This window comes from Lepisma saccharinum, chromosome 1 (genome assembly GCF_977018435.1).
Source record: "Lepisma saccharinum chromosome 1, izLepSacc3.1, whole genome shotgun sequence".
Classification (NCBI taxonomy): Eukaryota; Metazoa; Arthropoda; class Insecta; order Zygentoma; family Lepismatidae; genus Lepisma; species Lepisma saccharinum.
In genome coordinates this window covers 184,046,368-184,070,127 of record NC_139229.1, presented here as the reverse complement: position 1 = coordinate 184,070,127, position 23,760 = coordinate 184,046,368, and the positions used below count along the sequence as shown (strand labels likewise).

Below are 23,760 nucleotides of genomic sequence, written 5' to 3'. Positions count from 1 at the left end.
AGTACGGTATAACAAGTACCGTGTGAGGCGAAAACTAGCAAATGGGTAGCCAGTCCAGCGTCAACTAGAGCATTCCAACTAGAAATCCAGTTCCATGTGATAGGGGCTTAAGTTTTTAAAAAGAATAACTGGTTCCACACTTCTCAAAATTCCAAAAATTTAATTTTAAAGTCAAACAACAAAAGCTTTATGACTAAAATTTCCATCTAACTTTTAAAGCCTTTCTCTTGAAGGTATCTAAAGTTTAATGATGAAGTATAATAATTGTGCATTTCAGTACACACTGTATGAAACGTAAAAAAAAAGAAAGAAACTTGTGCTGGATATTCACTCATCTGCTGGATTGAGTAAGCCCCCTCAAGGATATAACAATAATATAATAATTATTATTATTAGTATTATTATTATGTAATAATTTTTTTTATTATTATGAAATTTTAATTATTATTGTACAATTATTGTTATTATTTCTATTATTCAAATTTCTGGCGACGCCCATGGGAACAATTATGAATGACCCCCCCCCCCTCCCCGAAATTTTTTCCTGCCTACGGCCATGCGCGGAAGTGACAGAAAATTCACTTGTTACTGTGCAAAACAAGTATCTTACAACTTCCAGTGCCAAAATCTGTGCTCCATTTCTTGGAGATGAATTATGCCCTAGCAGTATAGCAGTATTTATTATAATTCAGCCACTCGGTAGAGGGTTTTCCCATTAGGGTGACAAAGCAAACCTTGTAACAGTCAATGGCTGAACACGTGAACAGCCTTGTTCATTGCGAATACATAGGTTGGTTCTGACTGGCAAGAACTTAATGTTATAGGAATGCCTTTTCTGGAATTAGTTATTTTCGTCATAATATTTTCTTCACAAATTTTAAGATAATACTTTTAGAACACACTGGTTTACACGCCAATTTCTGCAATATAAGAGGTGATACGGTATAAAAAGGTACGGTGAGTTTTTCAATTTCCTGCAGTAAATGACAGTTTTCTTCAGTTAATATATATATTGCAAATTTTTGTATTTAGCCTACTTTTACGTCGCTTTTCCGTTCACTTTGTTTAACCGCAACGATGAGAACGCATGGTTAATTTATTATAATTTATTTATTAATTTTCATCTCTAACATCACATTTCTTCCCACTTTTGGCTAATCGCTACAATGAAGATGAATAACTATAACTACAAGCTGTATTCAAAGTCGGGGTGCAGGAGTACATCCTCCCCTCACACACACACTACCACCAACAGCACAATCTAAGTATCACCCAATCTGCCATGATAAGAGACGAACTTTTTCTTCTGTCCCATCTCATTTCGAAAACATTCACTTGTCCCATCTCCTTTTATGAGACGAGACGGAACATGCCTCGTCTCGTGAGCAACACTAACATTAACAATAGAAGCATCCCCCTAGCTGTCCCCAAAGTCTCGAGCAAACATCCTCCCATGTAACAATTTCCAGTTCAATGAAATGTCACTCACAAGGAAACAGTCATGCCCAGGTCGAGAGTCAAACCTGGAACATGCGACTTCCTCAGATAAATCATGAATTTTGTGTATAATAATTACGCCAGTTCATTTCTGGTAATTCTGAATCTGCAGTTTGGTTTGCATATATAAGCAGGATAATATTTAGTTTTCGAGGGCTGTACCGTCGAAACGAAAAGTCAAAAAAAAAAAAATAATAATAGTAATAAAAAAAAATATTAAGAAAGGTTTTCTTTGTATTTATAATTATAAGCCTCTGCATATACTTGACGAGACGAGACTTGAGACGAGAACGAGAATTGCCCTCCCAAACCGAGACGGATGTCTATAAATTGAGACGAGACTGTCAATGAGACATTTACAACTCTCAACGAGAACGAGACCAAGGCTGCCATGTCTCGTCTCGATAGGATCCTTAGTGGTGAAGTTGTGAACCAACCAATTAATGCGTTCGGAGTAACTAGATGAGGCGGCTTTTTTCGCAGTACAAAATTAAAAATAATTATATCTTACCATTTCAGTATGGGATATTGTTATACACATGGGATTGTATATATAGTTCACGGGGAGGGATGGATCAACTTTTGGTATGATTAGGGTTGCTTTATTTCGTAAGTGAAAATCCAGGACACTGCTGGCCGGAAGCTTGTTGGGGAGCGTGGGGGGAGGGGATGTTGGACCCGACAAAGTTGTGTGTTTGTAGTCACGAAGTATTGATACTTTTCTGTTCATCTTGTGTCACTACGTTTTTAAGAACCAAATTTCTTTAATATGATTCGAGGGGGTAAAAAATAACTGATTTGATAGTCTCAATGTAGTTTCTTATCGCAGAAATTCCGAAACTATCAGGAAATTGCAGATATTGGTCTGCAGTCCCATCTGGTGAGTGGAATTACGAAATTGCCTTCCCATCCGTATCCCGTCCTATACGTCTCTAATTTAAGAGAATGAAATAAGTCCGAAGGAATTTTTTTATGAACAAGCGGATAGAACAAGGAAACTGGTAATTTTAGTGAACCAAAAAAAGAGAGGGGTTGGACCCGTTGAATCCCCCTTAAATACGCCCATGGTTATACACATTATTTCCTTGTAATAATTATACATAAACTAAGTATAGATATGTACTGTGCAACTAATGTAATCTTCTCAGTGTATTTTCTCTTATCTGCACAAAAATGTTTGATCATAATTTGCGCAACAGAAATGGAACACAAACTGAAATTGCTTCATGGAAAAGAAAGTTAAATAGGCTTTATAAATAAAGTGAAGAATGTGAAAATTCCTATTTTGCACTACATAGGTTACGGTAAATATCGATAAACATAAGTTTAAAAAATATTTTTGAGTGTCTGGTCAGCAACCAATCTTATAAGCAATATTTTTCGCATGGCCTGAGAACACACACGCAGCTGAACCCTTTCATTTATCTTGCACGTGTGCAGCACGGATATTTCATAGAAGAATGATCAATACAAAGCATAGCTTTCCTTTCTCCTATCGCTCCTTCTTCCATTATTTAAATCGGTACAGATTTGTAAAACTGCTGCACGTGTTCGCTCACCGTGGGTTACCCATCCGGAACTGGACGCTCGAAGCAGACGACAAACGAGCTCTCCCTAAGGAGTGACGTAGTAACATGGCGGCGGCGTGTTTTCAGCGCAACGCTAGCCTCCCAACTTTGGAAGTCTCGTTTCTGCCTTAAACTGGACGCAGAGAAACGCGAGAACTTGCAGGGGTCATTTTTCCAGGGTGTAGTTTTTAAAATTGTTGTAAAAAAAATTGAGTGGAAATGTCCATTATACCCAGGATAACTCCTTCACATTTTGTAGGGAGTGTTAAGGGACATTTGACTCTTCATAGTTCATGTAATGAGGCTTTTATCAGTCACATAGTTACACATATTATTTTGTATTTTCTGATCCCATTGCAGTCCCAGAATGATTTTTTTATATGTTTTAGAGTATGGTATGAGGGACCAAATATATTTTTTTCACGATTTTTGGTGATGACATGTTTTGAGATATTCAAGGTCAAAAGTCAAGGTCACGTGACAAAATTATATTTTTATACAAAGGTAGGCTTGTTGGATATCACTGGAAAGCTTGTTCAATTCCCTGTACAATAAGCTTTATTTGAGCTTCCTAGGCAAAATAGGGGCGGAGTTACAGCAGATTTAGTATAGCTAAGCGGGCTCAAAAAGGGCAATTTCTGCTAACTTTGACCTTGAATAATTTAACAATTACAAGACGCACGAGACTAAAAATTTTCATAGTTACTAAGTTCCATGCATAGTTTCAACTCCCCAAATTTCATGAAAATCGGATATGGTCAGGTCAAAGGCTGTGTTGATTTCGCATGGAATGACTCGAATATATTTTTTCTTTTTTTGTGCTTGAGTGTTTATAGTCGGTGAGTTGCATGATATTCTGGTTTTAAGTACTAAGTTATGTAACACACAATGATTATTGAAAACTTTGGAAATAATGGGTAAGGCTCTTTTTTCTCTGTCTTATTTTATAGTTTGAATATGCATTAAAAAGCTAGATACTCATTTTGTGTAAGTATTGCTTGTACCATACTAATTTATAGTTGCATTGCTAGTCAGTTTGAAATGTAATCAAGATATGAATTTGAAATTGAGATGTCTACACATTGAAATCATTAATTGTCACACATGTGTTAAGTACATTTTATTTCATGTCACATGTATGTGATGTGAGTAGTCTTAATATTATTCCACTTCTGCCATGACGTTTTTAACAACCATCTTGTATTAGTCCATAGGCTCTAAGAGAAAGTGACTGAAGATCATAATGCGTAATTTGTCTGCATGCATCTTTGATCTTGATTGTACAGATTGTGCACATAATATCTATGATATTGAGATAACTATAGGGCACGAAATGCTTGGTTTTGAGGCACATTTCCCACCTGCAACTTTCAAGCTGGAAAATTCTTGACAAGTGAATAAACTTGATTGAGAGGTATTTGTTATTTTTTGATGGTGTGTTAATTTAAAAAATCAAATTTTAAAAGTAATTGCTTGTGTTGGGCTTTTTGACATGGTTGTGTGTTTATTTCAGACTGTCGTTACTTTGGTGATTTATTAATTTTTAACATAACATTAACATTGTTGACAGGATGTGAATATTCAAAATAGTTTTATGATCTGTGATTGTTTGAAATGCCAAAGTTTACATTATATCTAAAGAATCTAATTCATAATTTAAATAATGATTCAGCATCCAGCACATAACTTAAACTACTTTCAAAATATTTGCAAAGGTGTTATGTCTTAGTAGTGCAGTGAATCGAATAACCTGAGATGTCTTAGTAGTGCAGTGAATCGAATAACCTGAGTTTTCTTTTTTCATGCATTCCTAAGCATTGTGAGCCATTTATTACACTTGTTTAGTCCCTTTTTCTAGAATAGTAGAGAATATTGCAAACAAAAGTATGATTACCAGTGATTTATTCATGACTCTGGGTACAAACAAAACTGTGCATAACGTAGGCTTAAAACAAACTTGTACCAGAGCTCTGTAGTTATGAATTAAGGTTCCCTGGTGATTATTAACGTAGTTCATAAAAGGTAAAAGGTAAAGTGCTCCCCTGTGCATAGCACCACGCCATGAAGGCGTATAGGGGGTGTGGGGGTAACGCCCCACACTTTCTTGATCCCGGTCGTGAGCGGGGGTGATGTGATCAGCATCACGCCCCTGACCACCTTTACCCTCCAGGGTTTCCCCCAGGTACCCATGTTATTCGACGCTGGGTGGGCACCGGGGCCGCTTCCATCGTTAGAAAAGTTCCCGGATTTGAACCAGCCGGGGATCGAACCCGGGACCTTGAGCATGGTAGTCAGACGCGTTACCGACTGAGCCACCGCTCATGAAAATTATAATTTCTTCTGGTGAGTCAGTGTCATTGGACAATAAGCAGCAAGTCAGGGACAGTGAATTTAGCAGGCTTGGAAGGAGGGGATGTAAATGTTCATAATAGAATCAGGTTGCTGGCTGTAGGTGTTGTTCCTTTTTAGGTAGACCTTGTCTTGAGCTCCACAGCACCTAGTGGCCCTGCAGCAGAATCAGTTCCTGTTCGCCCTTTTAGCTTGAGCATCACTCACACTTGATTCTGGTTACTCCTCTCAATGTAGATTATTCACCTCATATATATATATGCTCCTGGGTGATGAACAATAACTAAGGTTTCTTGCAGTTTGCTCCTATGATCAGTAATGGTTTCTCCAATCTTAGGTGTGTAGTGTAATTTCTGTGTTGAGGATCTAGCATATTACAATGTTGTAGCTGTGGCAGTTGTTGAACAGATACATACTTTTATGACTTCTTTTGTAATGAATAAAGCCGACTTTTTCCTGCAAACTTGGGTTATAATTGAAATGTGTGTGCATTGTGTAGTAAGTGATTCTAGATACACGATACAAATACTTGGTCAGGATTCTGAAATGGAAAACATGCAAATAATTTGATTATAAGTTATTGACATGTGTGTGGAAAATATTGAAAACCTATAAATTGAACCATTTTCTCAAATTGTAATGATGTTATTTTCATGGAATTACTTTTGTTATTGTACATGCACACTGAAATTCTGATTTTACATCCTTGGAATTAGAACTTGTTTTATAAATACAGTGGAACCTCGATTTTACGTTTTCCAGGGAACCAAGCTGCAAGAACTTGAAATGCAGGAAAATGTAAAATTAGATTTAAATTTTTTAAGATTTTCCTATGTTGGGACCATGAAGAGTGAATGTATAATGCGGGAAACTGTAAAATCGGGGTTTCACCGTACATATAATTTATGGTATTATTTTTATGTGCCAAATATCTATATTTCAAATAGAATTGATTTCATTTTGCAAGTTATCTTAAAAATATAAATAGCTTCCAAATGATGTTTACTAATATTTTGATGAATTTAACAGTGAAATTTTCGTTGTTATTGAAAATATGAGAACCCTATTGATACCGTGTGAATAGTAGCCTGTCAGCAATGTGTTGAATATGTGATAAACTTTTCTAAATCATAGCATGTGCATGTTACTCACATCATTGTTTTCTTGTGGGTAACCATAGCTTCATCTGGAATCAACGCATGAACCACAGACCCCAGAAGCAAACAAGGAAGTAGACTTCTTTGAGGAATTATCTACAGTTCAGCAAACTGAAACCCAAATTATGGATACCATGTTCCAAGTAAGTGATGTTGCTAAGTAGTAAACATTTCCTTAAATAGCCAAAAATTACAAATACTACCCAGGTTTACACACTTAATATGGCATATTGTTTTATTGCACATAACTGCTCATTAATTGATAAACAATTATAAATCACTAATATAATTCATTGTGTCCTGTAATTCAATTTAGAATCTATTGAGAAGTTTGCATGGACTGTTGGTTGTCATTACTAAGTTGCTCTTATTAATGAAGTATAGAGAGAACAGGCGGACTTCTGATGATGAATCTTGGTTTCATCATTACATGCCGCAGGGTTGCTACGCGACTGGAAAACAGGGAAAAGTCATGGAATAGTCAGGGAATTTTGAATATTTTCTGGAATTTACGAGCATTTTGGAGTTGCAGGAGAACCAGTTACAAAATGAATGAACGGTTCATTTCCAATTCCGAATTCGGTTGTTGTGATTCCAGTCCCCACAAAAGATTCAGTTCAGAAACTTGTTCCTCTCGTTGTCATAACTTCTAGTCTGTTACGTACAAAATTATGGTTCCTTCGCATTTCGATTCTATATTTATTCACTCTCGGATCTTGGATCCGTTCATTTTGCGACTCGTTCTTCTGAACCTGTTCAAGACCGGAATTTGGAGAGGCGTGAGATTTTTCCTTAGAGAACAAGCAACTCAAGACGAAACCTACGCACCAGCCATCCTCAGAATTTCTTAAGGAAAAATGTTGCTTTAGGTTTGAGTGTGGTGAGGAAATTTTCTTCAAGAACACACCCGTTCGGAACCCGTTCTCTTTTGATACGTGAAGCGGAGCAGGTTGGTGTTCGTACAGTTCATTGGTTTTGGATCTACAATAAAGCTTGAAGAGCAGAATTTCACGTAACTGGCTGTGGTTGACGTCACACTGGACGGGTGCGGATGCCGAGTAAAAACAAAGGGACTCAGTACTTCGTTCCCCCCATGAACCCGTTCTGTGAATTTAAGTCCTTCGTTTGCGACCCGTTCAGTGGTTGACGTCACACTGGATGGGTACGGATGTCGATTAAAAACAAAGGGACTCAGTACTTCTTCCCCCCCATGAACCCCTTCTGTGAATTTAAGTCCTTCGTTTGTGACCCGTTCAGAAGCAACCTGATCAACTGGTTCATTTGCTCGTTGTCATCGTTTTTACATTGCAGAGATGTGTTACACCTGATAAATTAGTGATTTTATGCAGTATCAGTGACGTCATTATTCGAATATGCACGTGTTTTGTGCATGTAGAACGAATTTATTTTTAAAAAAACTGGTGCGAAATAGAGGAATTAAACGTACGCTGGTCACACATCGTTGTTAGGTTAGGATTGTTGGTTTGATGCCGATAGTAATTTTACGTATTTTTTGCGTGTAGAATGAAATTTTACTGAAAAGTGGTGAAAATGGGCCCAAGTTCCATTTGTTTTATTACGATTTCATCATGCTACAAATGCAACTTTTACATGGTTCGATTTCGATTTATGGCTGTTAATGCATACTGCAGAGTTTTAGCGATTACTTAAGATTTTGTCAAATACACTTTTGTGGTTAGGGTAGGAAGGTCAGGTTTGGTTGTCTTACAATTAAAATAAAGACCCTGTACTAAGGTTCAGATTTATTTCTACATTCAATCCCACTAGTTTACGATACTTACTGTCGCTTGTCAACCGGAGAATGCCTTTTCCGTGGGAAGCGTGTATGATTGCGTAAGGTCATTTTGAAGTTGTTTTTTTCAACATAAATAACTTTTTTCGAATCCAAATAGTGCTCATTATTTTAGGGAAGGTTCAAATTTCGTGTCATATTGAATGCCAAAATTCTATGGTAGTTAGTCTTCCTGCTAGGAAACTTTGAAAAAAAAACCCAACATAAAACATTCGGAACTGTTACCTTTTAGTAGATAGATTTCGATATTTTCCCGTAATATAAAATTGGTTCCAGCATGTGGAAAACTCAAATAATGGAGATATTTGATTCCAAAGTATGGCCTGCATATATATTTCTTTTAGGTGTATGGTTGGTTACTGGCCCCATTCACGTTCTGAATTTCCGAAATATGTACTATTTTCAATAAATTAAAAAATATAATCATTAAACTTATTTCATATTTTCTAAAGGTACATGACCTAATTTTGTGTCGTTTCTCATTTGTATTGATATAATTGAGCTTGTATACAAGTTACATTGTAAAGCTTTGATATATGCCACATTTTCTATTGATTTTTTACACCACCTTAATTGTAATGACTTAGTAAAAATGGGAAAGGACAATAGTTATTTATTTTTTCATTGAATAGCATTATATTAATCACTTGGTAAATTTTCAGCTAATAACTGTGTATATTCATATTCATAATAATTAACGTGCCTGCATATTTAATTGAAAAGCATGAGGTTCAAAAGCAAAAATCATGACGACAAATATGTCTGGAAAAATTTCATTTCTGGTCTGGAAAACCTGGAAAAGTCAGGGAATTTCATAATCAAAAAATCGTAGCTACCCTGATGCCGGAAATGAAGCAGCAGTCCATGCAATGCCCTAGTGAAAAAAAAGGCACTGGAAGCTACTGAAAGTGTCTTGACAGAAAACTGTTGCAAAGCATGTGCTGTGTTCCTTTCTTTAAAAAAAACAACAACCGTTTGGTGGTTACCAGTGGTGTAGCATGGAACACCAAGTCCGAAGGAAGGGTCGGCCCTTTCTTGCTTAATAATTTACTTATGGTATTAGTCGCCACAGGTATTGTTTATTTGCCTGAAGTCAGCTGGGTTTTCAGTAAAACATCATCCATGCATGTTTTAGCTAGAAAATTAGATGCCTCACTATGCCACAAATGTTTTGAACTCTGGTGTTTTATACCTTTCTGCATGACGCAAGTCATTAAAAACCTACCTGAATTACAAGCACCTTTGCACAACAGTAGACGTCATTGTTGTGGATGATCCAACTACTGATTGATTTGGTTTATTTTGCTTCGCTTTTCTACCACTTTTGGTTAATTGTGAATATGAATATGAGTGATGATATTGATGAAGGGACACTGACAAAGAACACCTGTGCTCACGCCGGGATTCGAACCAGGGACCTCTGTCGTCTTGGTGCACTGTGCAAAGCAGAGTGGATGATCCAAATATCGTACACACTACTGGCATAAGTGCCGATTAGTAATTCAGACCACTGTTTATTAATAATAATAATCCTTTGCGCAACAGCCCATGAAGGGCCTTTGCGTACCTACTGACTGCCGGTCTCCCTCCCACGCTTCCCTTCGTCACCTCTAAGCATGGAGATCTTCAACCAGGATTGGAATAGTCGGGGGGCCAGTTTACGCTTACTCATTCGAAGCTCCGCAATTTCCTCACGATGGAAAGTTGCCACCGGCCCTATACGTAGGCCGAATAAATTCCGACCAGAGTGGTAGAGCAGCCACAGGCTGAATTTCTACCACGAGGACTTCACCAATTTATTGGACAAAAACTGTGTTGATCTTTTAGTTTCTAATGCACATCGCTGTTCGTGTGATAAATTATACAATGCAGTGGCCATTAAGAAGCAGTATATTTGAGATTGGTAAAGTTACGTCAGTCAATATTGCGTATTGTAGCATCACATAACACGAGTTGCATGAGCGCGAAGAGCGAAGAACCGGGTAGGAATTCTACTGCTGTCGTCTGCTTCAGAAGGCAGGAAGGGTCACATGAACCAATCACGGTAGACACCTCTGCTCCGTACGCTGGCGTAAGAGAGAGCATTTACGCGCGTGCTGTAGAAATCGAAGCTTTCCCTCCAGAAAGCCAGCAAGGAATATAGGAGTCCTGTACGCCGAACCTGCTTGGCGTCCGGCCGGGAAAGGCATTGAAAAGAGATGCTAGAACGAGTGTTGAGAATGGAGCGTTGCAAGCGGATCGCGAAAAATACCTATTATAATGCCATGAAGGTCAAACACATATGAAATTAGTCACGTTTTACTTTATAATCACAGCATTTTTGAAATTTTAAATTTGGGAACACCGGGTGTACTATAACGCTACACCACTGGTGGTTACTGCATGATTTCATTAGTGCTAATAAATGAATGGTATTGAATAAACCAAGCAAACAAGCTTAATACTGTATATGGTTCTCTAATAAACAAAGAACTAATAATGGGACAAGGAAATGAACACTGGCAGTCTTCATTAACGTGACATTTATTAATTCCCTTGGTCATTTGTTTATGCTTACACTAGTCAACCATTTGTATGACATAATTTTCACTTCCATGTAGTGTATTGCGCACAGGATAACTGGTGATCTGTTGTGTGAGAAGAGATACCTTTGGTAGCAACAGGTTGGATCATTCACAGGGTGTTCACTGTTGCCAACTTGGGTCTTTAGGAGCCAAATCTGGTCCTTTTGTGCTCCTACTTAGCAGCTAAAATCACTAAACTTTGCAAGGAACTTGATAGCATAAAGAGAGACAATCTAGCTCCAAGTCATACCTTTTTTTAGCGTGGACAGTGTCGTATACTGACTAAAGATCTACGCCAGACCTGATCTATGTCATTGGTGTGTGCCAGACTTTATTACTATATGTTATCTAATGTTACTCTATTGTCTCATAGCTTTTCTTGTATGTAGGCATTGCTTGCATTGTAGAATTATTTCTCTTGTAGTGTACGGTTATTACAAGCATAAAAACACAGTTTTTATGTGATCAAAATTTTTATCTGAAATAGAAATAAAACGGACTGATTGTTTTCACAGTTAAGTTGCTATATTACAACAATGTAACTTCAAGTACCTGAATTAACAATGTAATTCATAATTGGGAAAAGAGAGATGGAGAAACTAGTACTCACATTATACAGCAAGTTCCAACGAGGATGGTGGCAGTGGCCACTGAAATTAATCGAAAAAGAAAAAACAGCTTCGCGGATAAAAGTGAGTACTAGTTTCTCCGTATTTAACAATGTAACATGGACAACATCCATTGTATAACTGATTCTTTTTTGTTTAAAAAAAATTAACCATTGTTATAACTGTATCTTTAGTCAAACTAAAAATAAATGTCTGATGAAGGGAGCATGTGTTCTCCTGAAACGTCACAATGAAAAACTTGTGTTTTTATGCTTGTAACAAGTGTAGACTACAAGAGAAATAATTGTATTGTCTCAGTTTTCATCATGTTTGTTGCAAATCTGCATCGTTCTTCGTCATGATCGTGCCCCTGATGGTGCTGGGTTTGAGTCCTGGTATGATCAAGTTTTTTTTCAAGTTGGGCAACCCTACACCTTGTGTATACTCTCGTTTGTAAATAAGCTTTGTTTAAAAGTTCTCTGACAAGTGCATGTCAATTTGTCCTCTCTTTTGTAGACTTCCACAGCAGTTCAAAATGGGAGGTTAGTAGACATGCAGGGCAGTGGAGAAAGTCCAAGTGTAGAAGCTGCATTGAGTACAAGCCCATCAGAAGCCCAACAGCAATTGGCTGGGAGGAAGCCAACAATAGGAATGAGAAAACCTCCTGCAAAAAGGACAGGGGTAATTATGAATATTTTTACTAGTAGTCTCTATATGTTTGTCCATAATTTAAGTTTTATTGGATAGAATAGGAATCTTTGCTTGTCAACTGGTGCTTGGAGGCCGTGGAGTGACTGCTAACATGCCAGGAATTAAGAGCGTACCTGCCGGCAAACTGGATGCAACATCTGCGTAACTGGAACCGTTAGCTATGTAACGAAATAAGCTCGTACAATTACATAGACAGTTACAATTTAAATGAGCACATAGCTTGTTACAAGAGGTGTTGGAAATGTCATACTGCTTCCACACATTTATGACATTTTTAAGGAAATTTTCACTAACACACATCAGTTCCTTATCCGAAATTGCTTCATTTTCTCTCCTGACAAACATTCAAATTGGACACGCTATCTGTATACTGAAGCTGACGTGTCCAGTGCCAAGGTCAGTGTGCTGCTGTGGGTCTAAATGCTGGCAGATGCGCTCTTACATCCCAGCACGCTAGCCGAGGTGGCCTTGAAAGGCACTGTACATTCCCAATACAGTGGAACCTTGATTTCACACTTTTCAGGTGCCAAACTGAAAAAACGTAAAATGCAGGAAAATGTAAACTTGAGGAAAATATGCTATATTAAAACCATCAAGATTGAATGCATAATACAGGCATCCACTTGGTTTTTGTCATGTAGAACATAAAGTATACCAAAATATGATATAAATGTATGTAACAAGTTGTTTTTTATCTTTATCCCTGTTTCAGCTCGGAGGGAAGAAAGGTGGTTTGGGAGCACAGAAGGTGAAGGCTGATTTTGCAGAGATAGAGCGGGAAGCTGCTCTCGCTGACCACGTAAAGGAGAGAGCTGCAGAAGAAGCAAAGCAGATGACCGAGAAGAAAGAAGAGGAGGAAGAGATACAGGTATTGATGTTTGTCATTAAACTATCATCATTGAAAATTTTGTTAAAAGGTATTTCTAATTGAAGGGCATTTTGGTTATTATTGAGTCACAAAGTAAAGAGCCATTCTTCAATTTTCGTGTTTAATTGCCATGTCATGCAATTTGCATTGGACTCATTGAAAGCTTCTGAAATTGGTAAACACAATGCTAAAACAATTTATCTACAGTATAGCTTCTAGTAACCTTTGAGTTTAATAAACTCAATAATGCCCAAAATGTCACTTACCATGTTTTACCCCGGAGCTCTTCAATTGGCTTCAGCTGATAAGATTTAAGGTTTCAAGTACAAGAAGAAGAAGTGAATTATTTTGACAGGGGTGATAGTTGATTTTAGCAATGCCGTCAACTGGATTTAATGCAGATCCCCTTCACAGTAAACAATGGAATGATTTCAGGGTTCCCACACACCTGGAATTCTCAGGGAATTTGAAGAAAAGTAAAAATTCAGGGAAAAACATCTAATTATCATTGAGTCCCCAATGATGGACTAAAATATGCTTGTTCTTGTACTAATAATTCCAACTTCACTAACTTGCTTTATATGAACTATTTTGAAGATGTAGGCTTTAGATTTGTGTTTATTTTGCATCACAGATTAATTGATATTATAACAGGGTGTCTACCAGTCAAGAAATCAACGTACAGTCAACTCTCGATTCTACGACCCCGGGTATAACGACCCTCTCGAAGTAACGACCCTTTTCCGGGGAACCGTGAAAAATTTAGAAAAAAGTTGAAAAATTTGGGAAATTTTTTTTAAAAAATTGAAGGGCGATTGTATGAGTCACGATTTTCTTGCTCGTGTGTGCACAGGGGTGGATTACAGGTGAGGGTGGAAGAGGATCCACCCCTATTCCTTTCCTTTGACGTCTGAAATGGGGCAACCAGTTCTGGATATATTCTTGAAACCGGACAAAAACCATAGAACAAGTAAAAAAAAAAGTGCCCCCCTTTCCCCAGCTCATTCTCCGCCACTGGTGTGCACGGCAATGTTGATAATTGCAGAATTCAGGTCCTATTTTTTTAATGCTGTTGTCTGCATAGGAAATATTGCCCGTATTATTGTCTGTTGCATGGTAAAACGTAAAGCAAGGGTCATTTCTTTTTTCTTTACACTGCTGTTAAAAGTTCCGTCTTCGACAGTTGCGTTATCTTTAAAATGCTGGGATTTTTCTCTTCCGCCACCTGTTGCTCGAACTTCCAGCGGGTCTCCTTGTTTTTACGATGCAGCTGGCGCCAGTGTTTTGTCTAGCGTCTGCAAAGCTCTTGCTTGGTGATAACAGCAATGACTCATGCAGCGCGGAGGAAAAGGTTATTGTTTTGAATCTGGCAAAGCTGTTTTGATTTGATGATAACAAAATTCGATCTCCAGAAAGGAAAACAAGAGTTAAAACAACTTCATGTTCTGCGCCTTCTGTTCTGATAAGCAAAACTGTAAATTTAATTCGCATCAGCCTTTTCTTCAGAACCATTCAGGAAAAAAAAAAAGTTAAATGTAGGAATGTTCGCTGAGACCGATTAAAAAGACATTATTCATATTCAAGGGGAAAACTTTTGAAGGAGTGGGTGTTTGACATCGAGAATAGTCCTACATCAAACATTAAATCGTCGATTAACGTGAGAGTAAATAACGATCTATTTTGATAGGTGCAAATGCGCCCAATTCCAAACCCGAATGATTATCGACTGCGACACTGTTTAATGATTAATGACGTGTCCTAGAATACGCACTGAGTGAAAACAGATCGCAACGCGTTTCCTTTTTCACGCTGGATTACAATGCAAGTCAAGGAAGGAGTTTGGACTGCTCCCTTGAATGGGGGAGGGGGGGGGGTGAATGAAGTTGGTTGAAGCAAAGAAAACGTGACCTTTTTTTACTATGTATTTTACACTGCGGAACCAGAACGAAATTTACAGCCCCGCCTTTTTTTTTTTTTTGTGCGCCTGGAAAGGTTGTATTGTTTCTCCCGAGAGATCTAATCTTACCAGTTAATCTTGTAACAGACAATGCTCCAGTAGACCCGTATAAAATCCAACCTTCATTCTGCCAGATATCTTCAGACTTTTGCTGGCGCCAGTCTAACTGGTGTCAAGATTCTTTGAGTTTCGCTTGCAATAAGAGAGAGATTTATTTTCCTTTCCATAGGTCTGACTGCAAACTGGTTTCTCATGAACTAGAATGGTAAGAATTTCCTGGGAGAGCAACGACTGTGCACAATTGAAAGAAAGTAACATTATTTTAAATCCTTTTTTATGAAAATGTTTTTTTCATGTTCTATTTTCCTTTTCACAACATGCGTCATGTGCATAACAGGTTGTATAACTACCAGGATACATGGTGTTACCATCTCCTAGGCATCTTTATGTCTGTTTGAGCTCCATTTAAGCTGAAAATTGGTGCAAATTCCAATAACGATTTGAAGCTTCTAGAGAATCTTTAAAATTTCAGCTGACTTCCCTATCTTACAGGCTGCTAAAGAGCCACATAGTTTTCGTAACCACCCCATTCGATTATGAAAGCTAAAGATGAAATGTTATATCACTTCTGTAGGTCAATTATCAATGACTTTGAACACCACAGGATGAGCATAAAGATATCATTGTATTATTTAATCTGTTTTGTGATTGGGTGATACTGATAAAGTACTACACAAAATTTACTAATAGGCCTACTGATCTGATATAAAATTGAAAGTGCTCCTTGAATGTTCGATGAATGGTTCATTTACCTCCTTAATTAATGTACATAACTGGTTGGTTGTGGTGGGTTTTGCCTTTGAAAAGGAACTACCTATTTAGGCATTTACTTCACAAAACCATTACATTCATTATTTGTTCTTATTCATAAAGTAAATAACAAGATGGCAGAATATTGCACTAAATTACAGATTATTTATAAATATATCAGATCAGTAATATTACTGATAAAATAGATACACCATAGGCCATTGTAAAATATATTTAGAATAGTAATGAGTACTGTGGAAAAAATGTGCTGATTCTGGAAAACTCAGGGAAATCTCGGGGTAAATGCAGTTAGAGTCTACGTGGGAACCCTAGATTTGTAACTTGATAAATGCTTATTCTTATATTTAAAACAAAATGCAGCTTGCATGCACAGAACGAAGAAAATACTTCCAGCAAAGGTGGGAACATATTTCAGTAATACCTCATATATTGTTTTTCATTATGTTGAACTGTTTTCTACCCAGTCATATCATAAATACTGTCACAAGGTTTGCAGGAAATAGACACAAGATGGTTAGGGATAGTGTAATATCCATAGAATATGTGGTATACAAATATGTGAAGAACACAACACCTATAGCTACTCAAAATGACCACCTTTAGCATGCACACAGTCCTTCAGTCTTTGTGGCCACACATCAATTGCATTACACACGATATCTACAGGGAAGTCCGCCACTGTCTTCACAAGAGAGAGCTTCAAACTGGCGATGTTGGGGTGTCTTTTCTTGCATACCATTTTCTGAAGAAGAGCGCACAATTTTTAGTCCAGAGTTAAGATTGGGGCTACCAGAGGACCAATCAGAAGTAGAAATGAAGTCCGGCACAGTCGTCTGGAGCCACTGCTGGGTCGTCTTAGCCTTATGGGCTGGTGCTGACTCCTGCTGGGAACTCCAGGCCTGACTGCGAAAGAGGGTGTTCGTGAGTCCCTTGACCACACCCTCACGGACCATCTCTTGGTACACCTTGGCCGATGTTTTGATGCCTTGCTCACAGAAATGCAGCTCAGTGGTGCCCTTGTAGCTCACCCCCCACCACACCATAACTGACACTGGGTGATGACCCTCTGAGCTTGTCGGCAGCTTCTCGTGAACTCCTCGCATATGCTCTGTCATTTTGGGCATTGAATGCCTCCTCCACATTGAACAGTTTCTCATCGGTGAAGAGGATTTGTCTATGCCCATTTGCTGCATACCGCGTGGGTAGGCACTTTGCTTTGATCTACCTCTGCTGCTTTAACGCATCATTGAGGATATGACCTGTACGTCGTTTGTGAGCTTGCAGTCCTAGGTTACAACGTAACACACGAGACATGGACATTTTTGACATCTTCTGGTCCTGAGGCAGTACTGACTGTCTCCTGACATGATTTCGTTGCACACATGCCACCACTGCTTTCGCAACCTCTGGAGTTTGTACTGTTCGAGCCCACCCTGCCCTGGGCCTGTCGTTCACAGTTCCAGCTTCAATGTATCGCTGGATAGTGCGATACACGAACCTCTTTGAGATTTGAAGCTTCTGGAGAAGTTAGAAAATCTCACCTGCTTCTTTCCCCACCTTATGTAATGCAATGACAGCCACTCGATTTTAATGCTCGCTCCATTCCATTCTGCTCTATACCACAATCACCTTCTCCCGTCTGCAGCTCACCACAGAATGACTCAGGTCTTACAGCTCCCCATGGGCAGGTGCTACCCTTGCCCTGAAGATGTCCAGCCAGCCTCCAAAGTTGTGACAGTATTTATGATATGACTAGGTACATATTCCTTCATATATATGTTTGGGTCATTTTATTTGTCACTTTATCAGAATATATAAAACCATTATTTACAATCATATAATCCAATAGTCAAGATAATTTCCATTAAACTAAATAATTAAACTTGTGAAGTTTGTACTGAATTTATTCTTTCTCAATTTCATATTAGTAATGATTCTTGTCAGTCAAATAGTTAACCCCTTTTCACTTTTGGTTTATCTATTTTTGTCTGTGTCCATAATTGATAATTTGCTTACAGCAACATACTATATGAAGTGCATCTAAAAATTTCTGGAACATTTGTTACTGTAGATTTACATAGTTACTGCTAGAACTACTTAGTGAGAACCTTTCTCCACCTGCTGTGTACTGTGTAGGTCTTTTTCTGTAGTGAGCAGACAGTTCTTTTGTTGCTATTGTCAAGATGGAAAAAAGGGCCGCAACTGAATTTTGTTTTAAAAGTGTGACAGTCATTTATGTGAATCATGACTTAAGAGAAAGACAATAGAATGTTGAGCATGTTCGTGCTACACAGACTGCCAACCATCAATTGAGTATGAAAATATTATCAGAAGAGCATGTCACCAATGTGGGTAGTATTCTCACAATCGTGCATGACTTTGTCGGCAAAGGCAAACTGTGTGCCAATTTGTTCCACACTGATTAACACTGGAGCAAAAGGAACAGAGTATAGAAACATCATGAAATCTTGTTTAAAGAACCTATGATAACCTGAATTTCTTACAGAACATCGTCACAGATAACAAGTCTTGGTGTTTCCAGCATGTCCCATCCATAAAATGCCAGACCACCAAATGACATAACTCAGGAGAGCTCAGACTGAAAAAATTGATAACCACAAAATTGAAAGTGAAAACTATACTCATTGCATTTTTCAATTCAAGGGAACTGATCCACTATCAATTCGTTACCTCCAGACAAACTGGCTGAGCCATTGTATACAGAGATACGTGATGAAATTTTGCAAAAAAATTCACAGCATTAGGCCAAGAATGGACCAATCAGGAAGACCGGTTTGTCCTGAATGGCAAGGCTCCAGCACTTTTCATTGGTAATGGTGTTCCAATTGCTTGCAAGAAAATCAGTTTCAACGATAAACCATCCACCCTATTTACCAGATTTCGCTCTGGCTGACTTTATCTTATTCCCAAACTGCAGACAGCACTGAAAGAGAAGTTGAATGATGTGGAAACCATTCAGAAGAATGTGATGGTCAAGCCCACAAGAGGTGGTATATAATTAGTTTCAAATGTGTATATAGAGAGATGGGATCTATGTTCAATGTTAAATAATAAAATTACATTTATCATTAAAACTGTGTGCTTAGTAGCATTGTTTTGGAAATTTTTGAATACACTGTCTATTTATTTCAAATTGAATAATTTGCAGATAGCCTCCATGAGATTAGCATATCAAGACCTTAGCATGAAACAGAAAAAGGAAGAGGAAAAAATGAAGCAAGTCGATCCCAAGAAAGCTCAACAAATAGAAAGGCTTGGAATGGGCTTTGCCTCTCGAACGTAAGTAGTCATATACAGATAATTACGGGTAATAGTAGCACAATTTTAAATGTTGCCATATTTGTAATTTTGGGTGGATTAGGTAATGCTATAATTTTCAATCTATTTAAAAATCATTATGGCATGTAAAACACCCAAAGATGTTAACTTCCTTGTATCTGATTGTCATGTTACTTTTCTACCCTTTTTAATGGATGTGTTAAACCACACACTCTTCAAATGTTCAGTGGTGCACAAAATAAATTGTAGGACAATAGACCGTTGATGTTGGTTTCATATTTTTAAAGAAAGAATCATTCTCTCATGCAAGGTGAAATTCTGGTATCCCCTTCCCTGCAAATACATTTAGAAGAAAATTGTAATTCTACCCAAAAATTCCTATCTGGAAGGCCCCTGTGCTGCCTGCAATAATCTAAAGAATACAAAAATTCCAAAATAAGGTACTGTTATGTTATGATGCTACAACCATGCAAACTAGTGCTGATAATTATAATTGTTCAGTAATTCATTGCAGTATTGGTAGCAATAATTAGTTTAGCAGCACAGTACATAAATATTGTTGTATGTAGGTACTCTTCATACCGATATATACATCATACAGTTGCAAACTCTTTTCCTTACTGTGTACCCTCCCTGATGGCGCAGTGGTAGCGTAGTCACCTTTTAATCAAGGGGTTTCGGGTTACCTGGTGGGGGCACATAGTGGTTTGGATCCCACTTTAAACTGTAGGTCCAGTCCCGATTAGCCTTACTGTGTATTAAATAGGGGCTTTTTTCTTTCCCATTTGAAAATTACTCGTAAGGTGCGAGTATTCATCAAGTGGGTCACTTGTAAATTTATTTCAAAATGAAGAGTATTATTCTGGAATGTACGGAGACATTCATTCATTTGGTAAGAAATTTACGAGTCACAATTCTATTTTTGTGCTCCCTTACGAAACCAACGTGCACGTGTAAAACAAGTAAAGCCCGACAATTTTTATTTTACAAAAATTCCATTTACTGTTAAAGTTAAATGAGAGGACAACCATTGACTTATTTTTAATAACCTGGATGACTGATGTTTTGGTGGGGGGGGGGGCTACCTCCTCTCATGTGCTCCCCTGACTGTGACATAAACTCTTTCCTTTAGGATTTCTAGTATTTTTCCCATCGCATATTCAGTGCCAACTTTGTGATTCTGTTTGCCAAAGAGTATGGGGAAGGAGTTTATTTATTCTTCAAGTCTTCTCCTGGACTAGGATAACACTATTTCCGAAAAAAAAAATTCTTGCATCCTTTTCAGGAATTGCAACAGCACTATTTCTGTCTTGCTTTTTCTTATTGTGGTTTTTCCTTTTCATTATTTAGTGTTGCTTTTCTTCCATTTTCGGCTACTCGCGACGATGAAGAGAGACTGAAAAAGAACACCCATGCTCAGGCCAAATTCAAACCCGGGGCCCTCTCATTCTAACTAATTGTGATAACTACTTCGTCACAAACATAAAAAATGTGTTTCTTTTTAAAATAAATTTCAGGAATATCACATTTACATTACTTTGATTGTAGATGTGGAAATTTCAGTTAATTAATATTTACGCTGCAATCTTTCTGTTAGCCCTTTTCTTTGAGTCTGAGACACACAAAATTCACTGCATATGGTTAAATTGATTGATAGTAAGCAACACTGCTGCTTTCCGAACGCTTACGTCGGCTGTACTTCCGGCCACAAAGCTGGAATTCAACTCAAAACGAGTGTGCCACTTTTTGTGAACAGAAGTGTACATGCTAGTTGTACATTTTGAGATTTTTCTACTCACTTTGGTTTAATGTGAGCAGACCTCTTTGAGTATTTTTCTTCCTTTCTTCTAACTGCATGTGTATCGGGGTGGAATATCAACATTTTACTTCATGGTAAAATCCTACACATTCCATCCAAAATAAAACCAACTTCAACTCTCTATAATTAACAGTTCTTATTCTTTGATTTGTTAAAAACCTTTCAATTTTAAGCAAATATACAATACTCATATTGCATTGTAATGCAAGTATGTCATACTTTCATGTGTACATTAATGAACAAGAAACAACTGAAACATCATCTGAAATTGATTGTGACAATGAGGATGAATGATGCTTGAATGAAAGTTCCTATGCCCTGACTACTCACTGTGTCTGTGAAGGACACTGTTAGCAATGCATCTTATGATGATAGGTACTTTATAGTATAGTAACACCACAGGTGTCAGACCTAAATTTTTTTAACTGAGTTTACAATTACAGACACTTCTGGCATGTGACGATTCCATTGAGAGCCAATGGTATTGTTACAATCCAGAAGTGTCCATGACTGTACCTGTTGAGACATCATGAAGCATCTGTTTTCGTTTCTTTTCAGGGGAATTAGCCATTCAGCATTAAATGACATGAAAACGATAGAACAAGAAACACCAAACACTACTTCAAGTAGGTCTGTTTTTGATAGGCAGAATGATGACTTTTTCGATGAATTCCAATTTGGAGGTTTTTCCATGTAAGTTAGCATTAAATAATTTATTTTTGTGTTTTCTTTAACTTTTTGCATCTGTGCTTATCAGATTTAATATATATAAAGTTGTACTAAAATGTATTTTAGTAATGAAAAATCCTGTATTTCTATGTAGCTCACTTCATAACCCTGTACCAGGAATTGTGTACAATTGTGAAATCTGACACTGTATGCTTGTTACTTTGGCACATTCCTTTATGAGATGTGCATGTGTTTGGCTTTTAGTTTGTGGTATATGAAATCAATAACTAAAAGTACTCTTTAGGAAAACTTTCTGAAAAATAATGTGAAAATTGTGGCTAAGCAAGGGATTGTCATGAGTCTGAAATGTATGCCCTACTACACATTTTTTCCAAGAAATGTCTTTTTCGGACTTTTTATTTCAAAATGTGGGGTTGCAAGTGACATGTCTTGGAAGAAGTGGTCTTTCGTGGTGATCACCTGTAAATTTCAACCAGTGTGTGTACACAGGGTGGATCATACAACCCAATTTTTGGAACACTGTTATCAGTGCAAGGTGGCTTATGTAATCCAGTTAATAGTAATCATAATAATAATAAATGCCAACTCCTTATTGTTGAAGGTACTAAACTTTGGTGAACTGTTGTAACATGTTCTTACTATGTCATGGGACCATTATTTTTTATCACTGCCAATAGGAGGCTGGATGGGATATACCTGATTTCTCGATATTTACAATTCTTTTCAAATCAAGTGCCTCATTAAGGGAATACTTTTTTTCAAAATGTGGGGATTGACATGTCAACTCCCATGCCATGTCATCAAAGAATGGTCTTTTGTCATGATTGTCTGCAAATTTCAAGCAATTTTCATGCATGGTTCGATGCCATTGCCAGGTTTCAATAGCATTGAAGATTTTTTATTTAAAAAAAAAAAGTACTAAATTTTTGTAAAAAAAACCTTTTCAAAACACTAAAAGTAACTTTATTGTTTTGTTTTTTCATGTCATAAAATGATATGAAAAGAACTCAAATACGCATTGTCATTAGTTCTGAAAATGTCTTGAATGCCATCATGTGGTGCTGGTCCACATTATGGGTTGGCGGACATCAAGAGGTTAAAGCAAACCTGAAATGTTGCAAACTGTGTAAAAGTAACAGGTATTGAAAAATATATTTATGGTTTAACACATTGTACATTTTTCCCAGGTTCGAATCCCAGCTTTGGCATGGATGTTTGTGAGTGTCCATTCATCAATTTCATCATATCATCACTCATCCCAATCTTTGCAAGTTAGCCAAAAGTGGCACAAAAAGCGAAGTAAAATAAAGCAAATCAATCAACATTGTGCATTTTATTTTAGTGAGATTTGTTCTCCCTTTCAGGTATAAGAGTAGCCAAAATGATAGCAAGAGTTCGGATACACTACTAATAGAAAATAAAGATAGATTCTCATCTAAGGGTTGGTCTACGGATACTGAGCTGAGGAGGTCAGCCACCACTAGTGAGGATAAGCCTAAGAGAGAGACTCTAGTAGATAACAGCATGGAGGCTCAAAAGAAATTCGGTAGTGCCAAAGCCATCTCGTCTGACCAGTTTTTCAGGGATTCAAGGGACTCCGATGTAAGTGAGAAGTCATGGTTCATAGATCGTTCTTGTTATTTTGTTGTTTAAACTGAAATTCCATTAATTCTGTGCGAGTTCTCTCTGTAGTTGCTACAGATTTCTGATTCAGATATAGAAGTAAGGTAAACATTAAACTAGAATTGACCTTTTCTTATGTTTAGTGTGTTCTTACCAGCAGACAATTCCAAATGACACATCGACTATAAAATGAATGTTCGTTAGAAAATCTGTGCTAACCAGGACAAAGAAAAATTTGTGAGATTTATAAGTTAATAACCAGTCTAGTGATCTTAGACCATGATTGGGAATTAAATTATCACAATTGAAGGGCTCTGGTGTAAAACATGGTAAGTGACATTTTGGACAGTTCTGACTTCATTAAGGAAAAGATTATTACAAGCTGTACTGGAGATAAATTGTTTT

At 37.4% G+C, this 23,760-nt stretch overlaps 1 protein-coding gene across 3 annotated transcripts in view; it reads left to right on the top strand.

Annotated features, from left to right (window-relative positions):
* Positions 1–23,760, top strand: part of ArfGAP3 (ADP-ribosylation factor GTPase activating protein 3) — a 50,346-nt gene that overhangs the window by 11,131 nt on the left and 15,455 nt on the right. For all 3 annotated transcript variants that reach the window (XR_014443982.1, XM_083144155.1, XM_083144163.1), the window contains exons 4-9: positions 6,595–6,714; positions 12,073–12,237; positions 12,980–13,135; positions 19,093–19,223; positions 21,601–21,735; positions 23,097–23,334. Coding sequence is in view for 2 of the 3 variants with exons in the window: in XM_083144155.1 (XP_083000281.1) it covers positions 6,595–6,714; positions 12,073–12,237; positions 12,980–13,135; positions 19,093–19,223; positions 21,601–21,735; positions 23,097–23,334 (945 nt within the window). In the remaining variant the exon portion in view is untranslated. The remainder of the gene's footprint in view (positions 1–6,594; positions 6,715–12,072; positions 12,238–12,979; positions 13,136–19,092; positions 19,224–21,600; positions 21,736–23,096; positions 23,335–23,760) is intronic.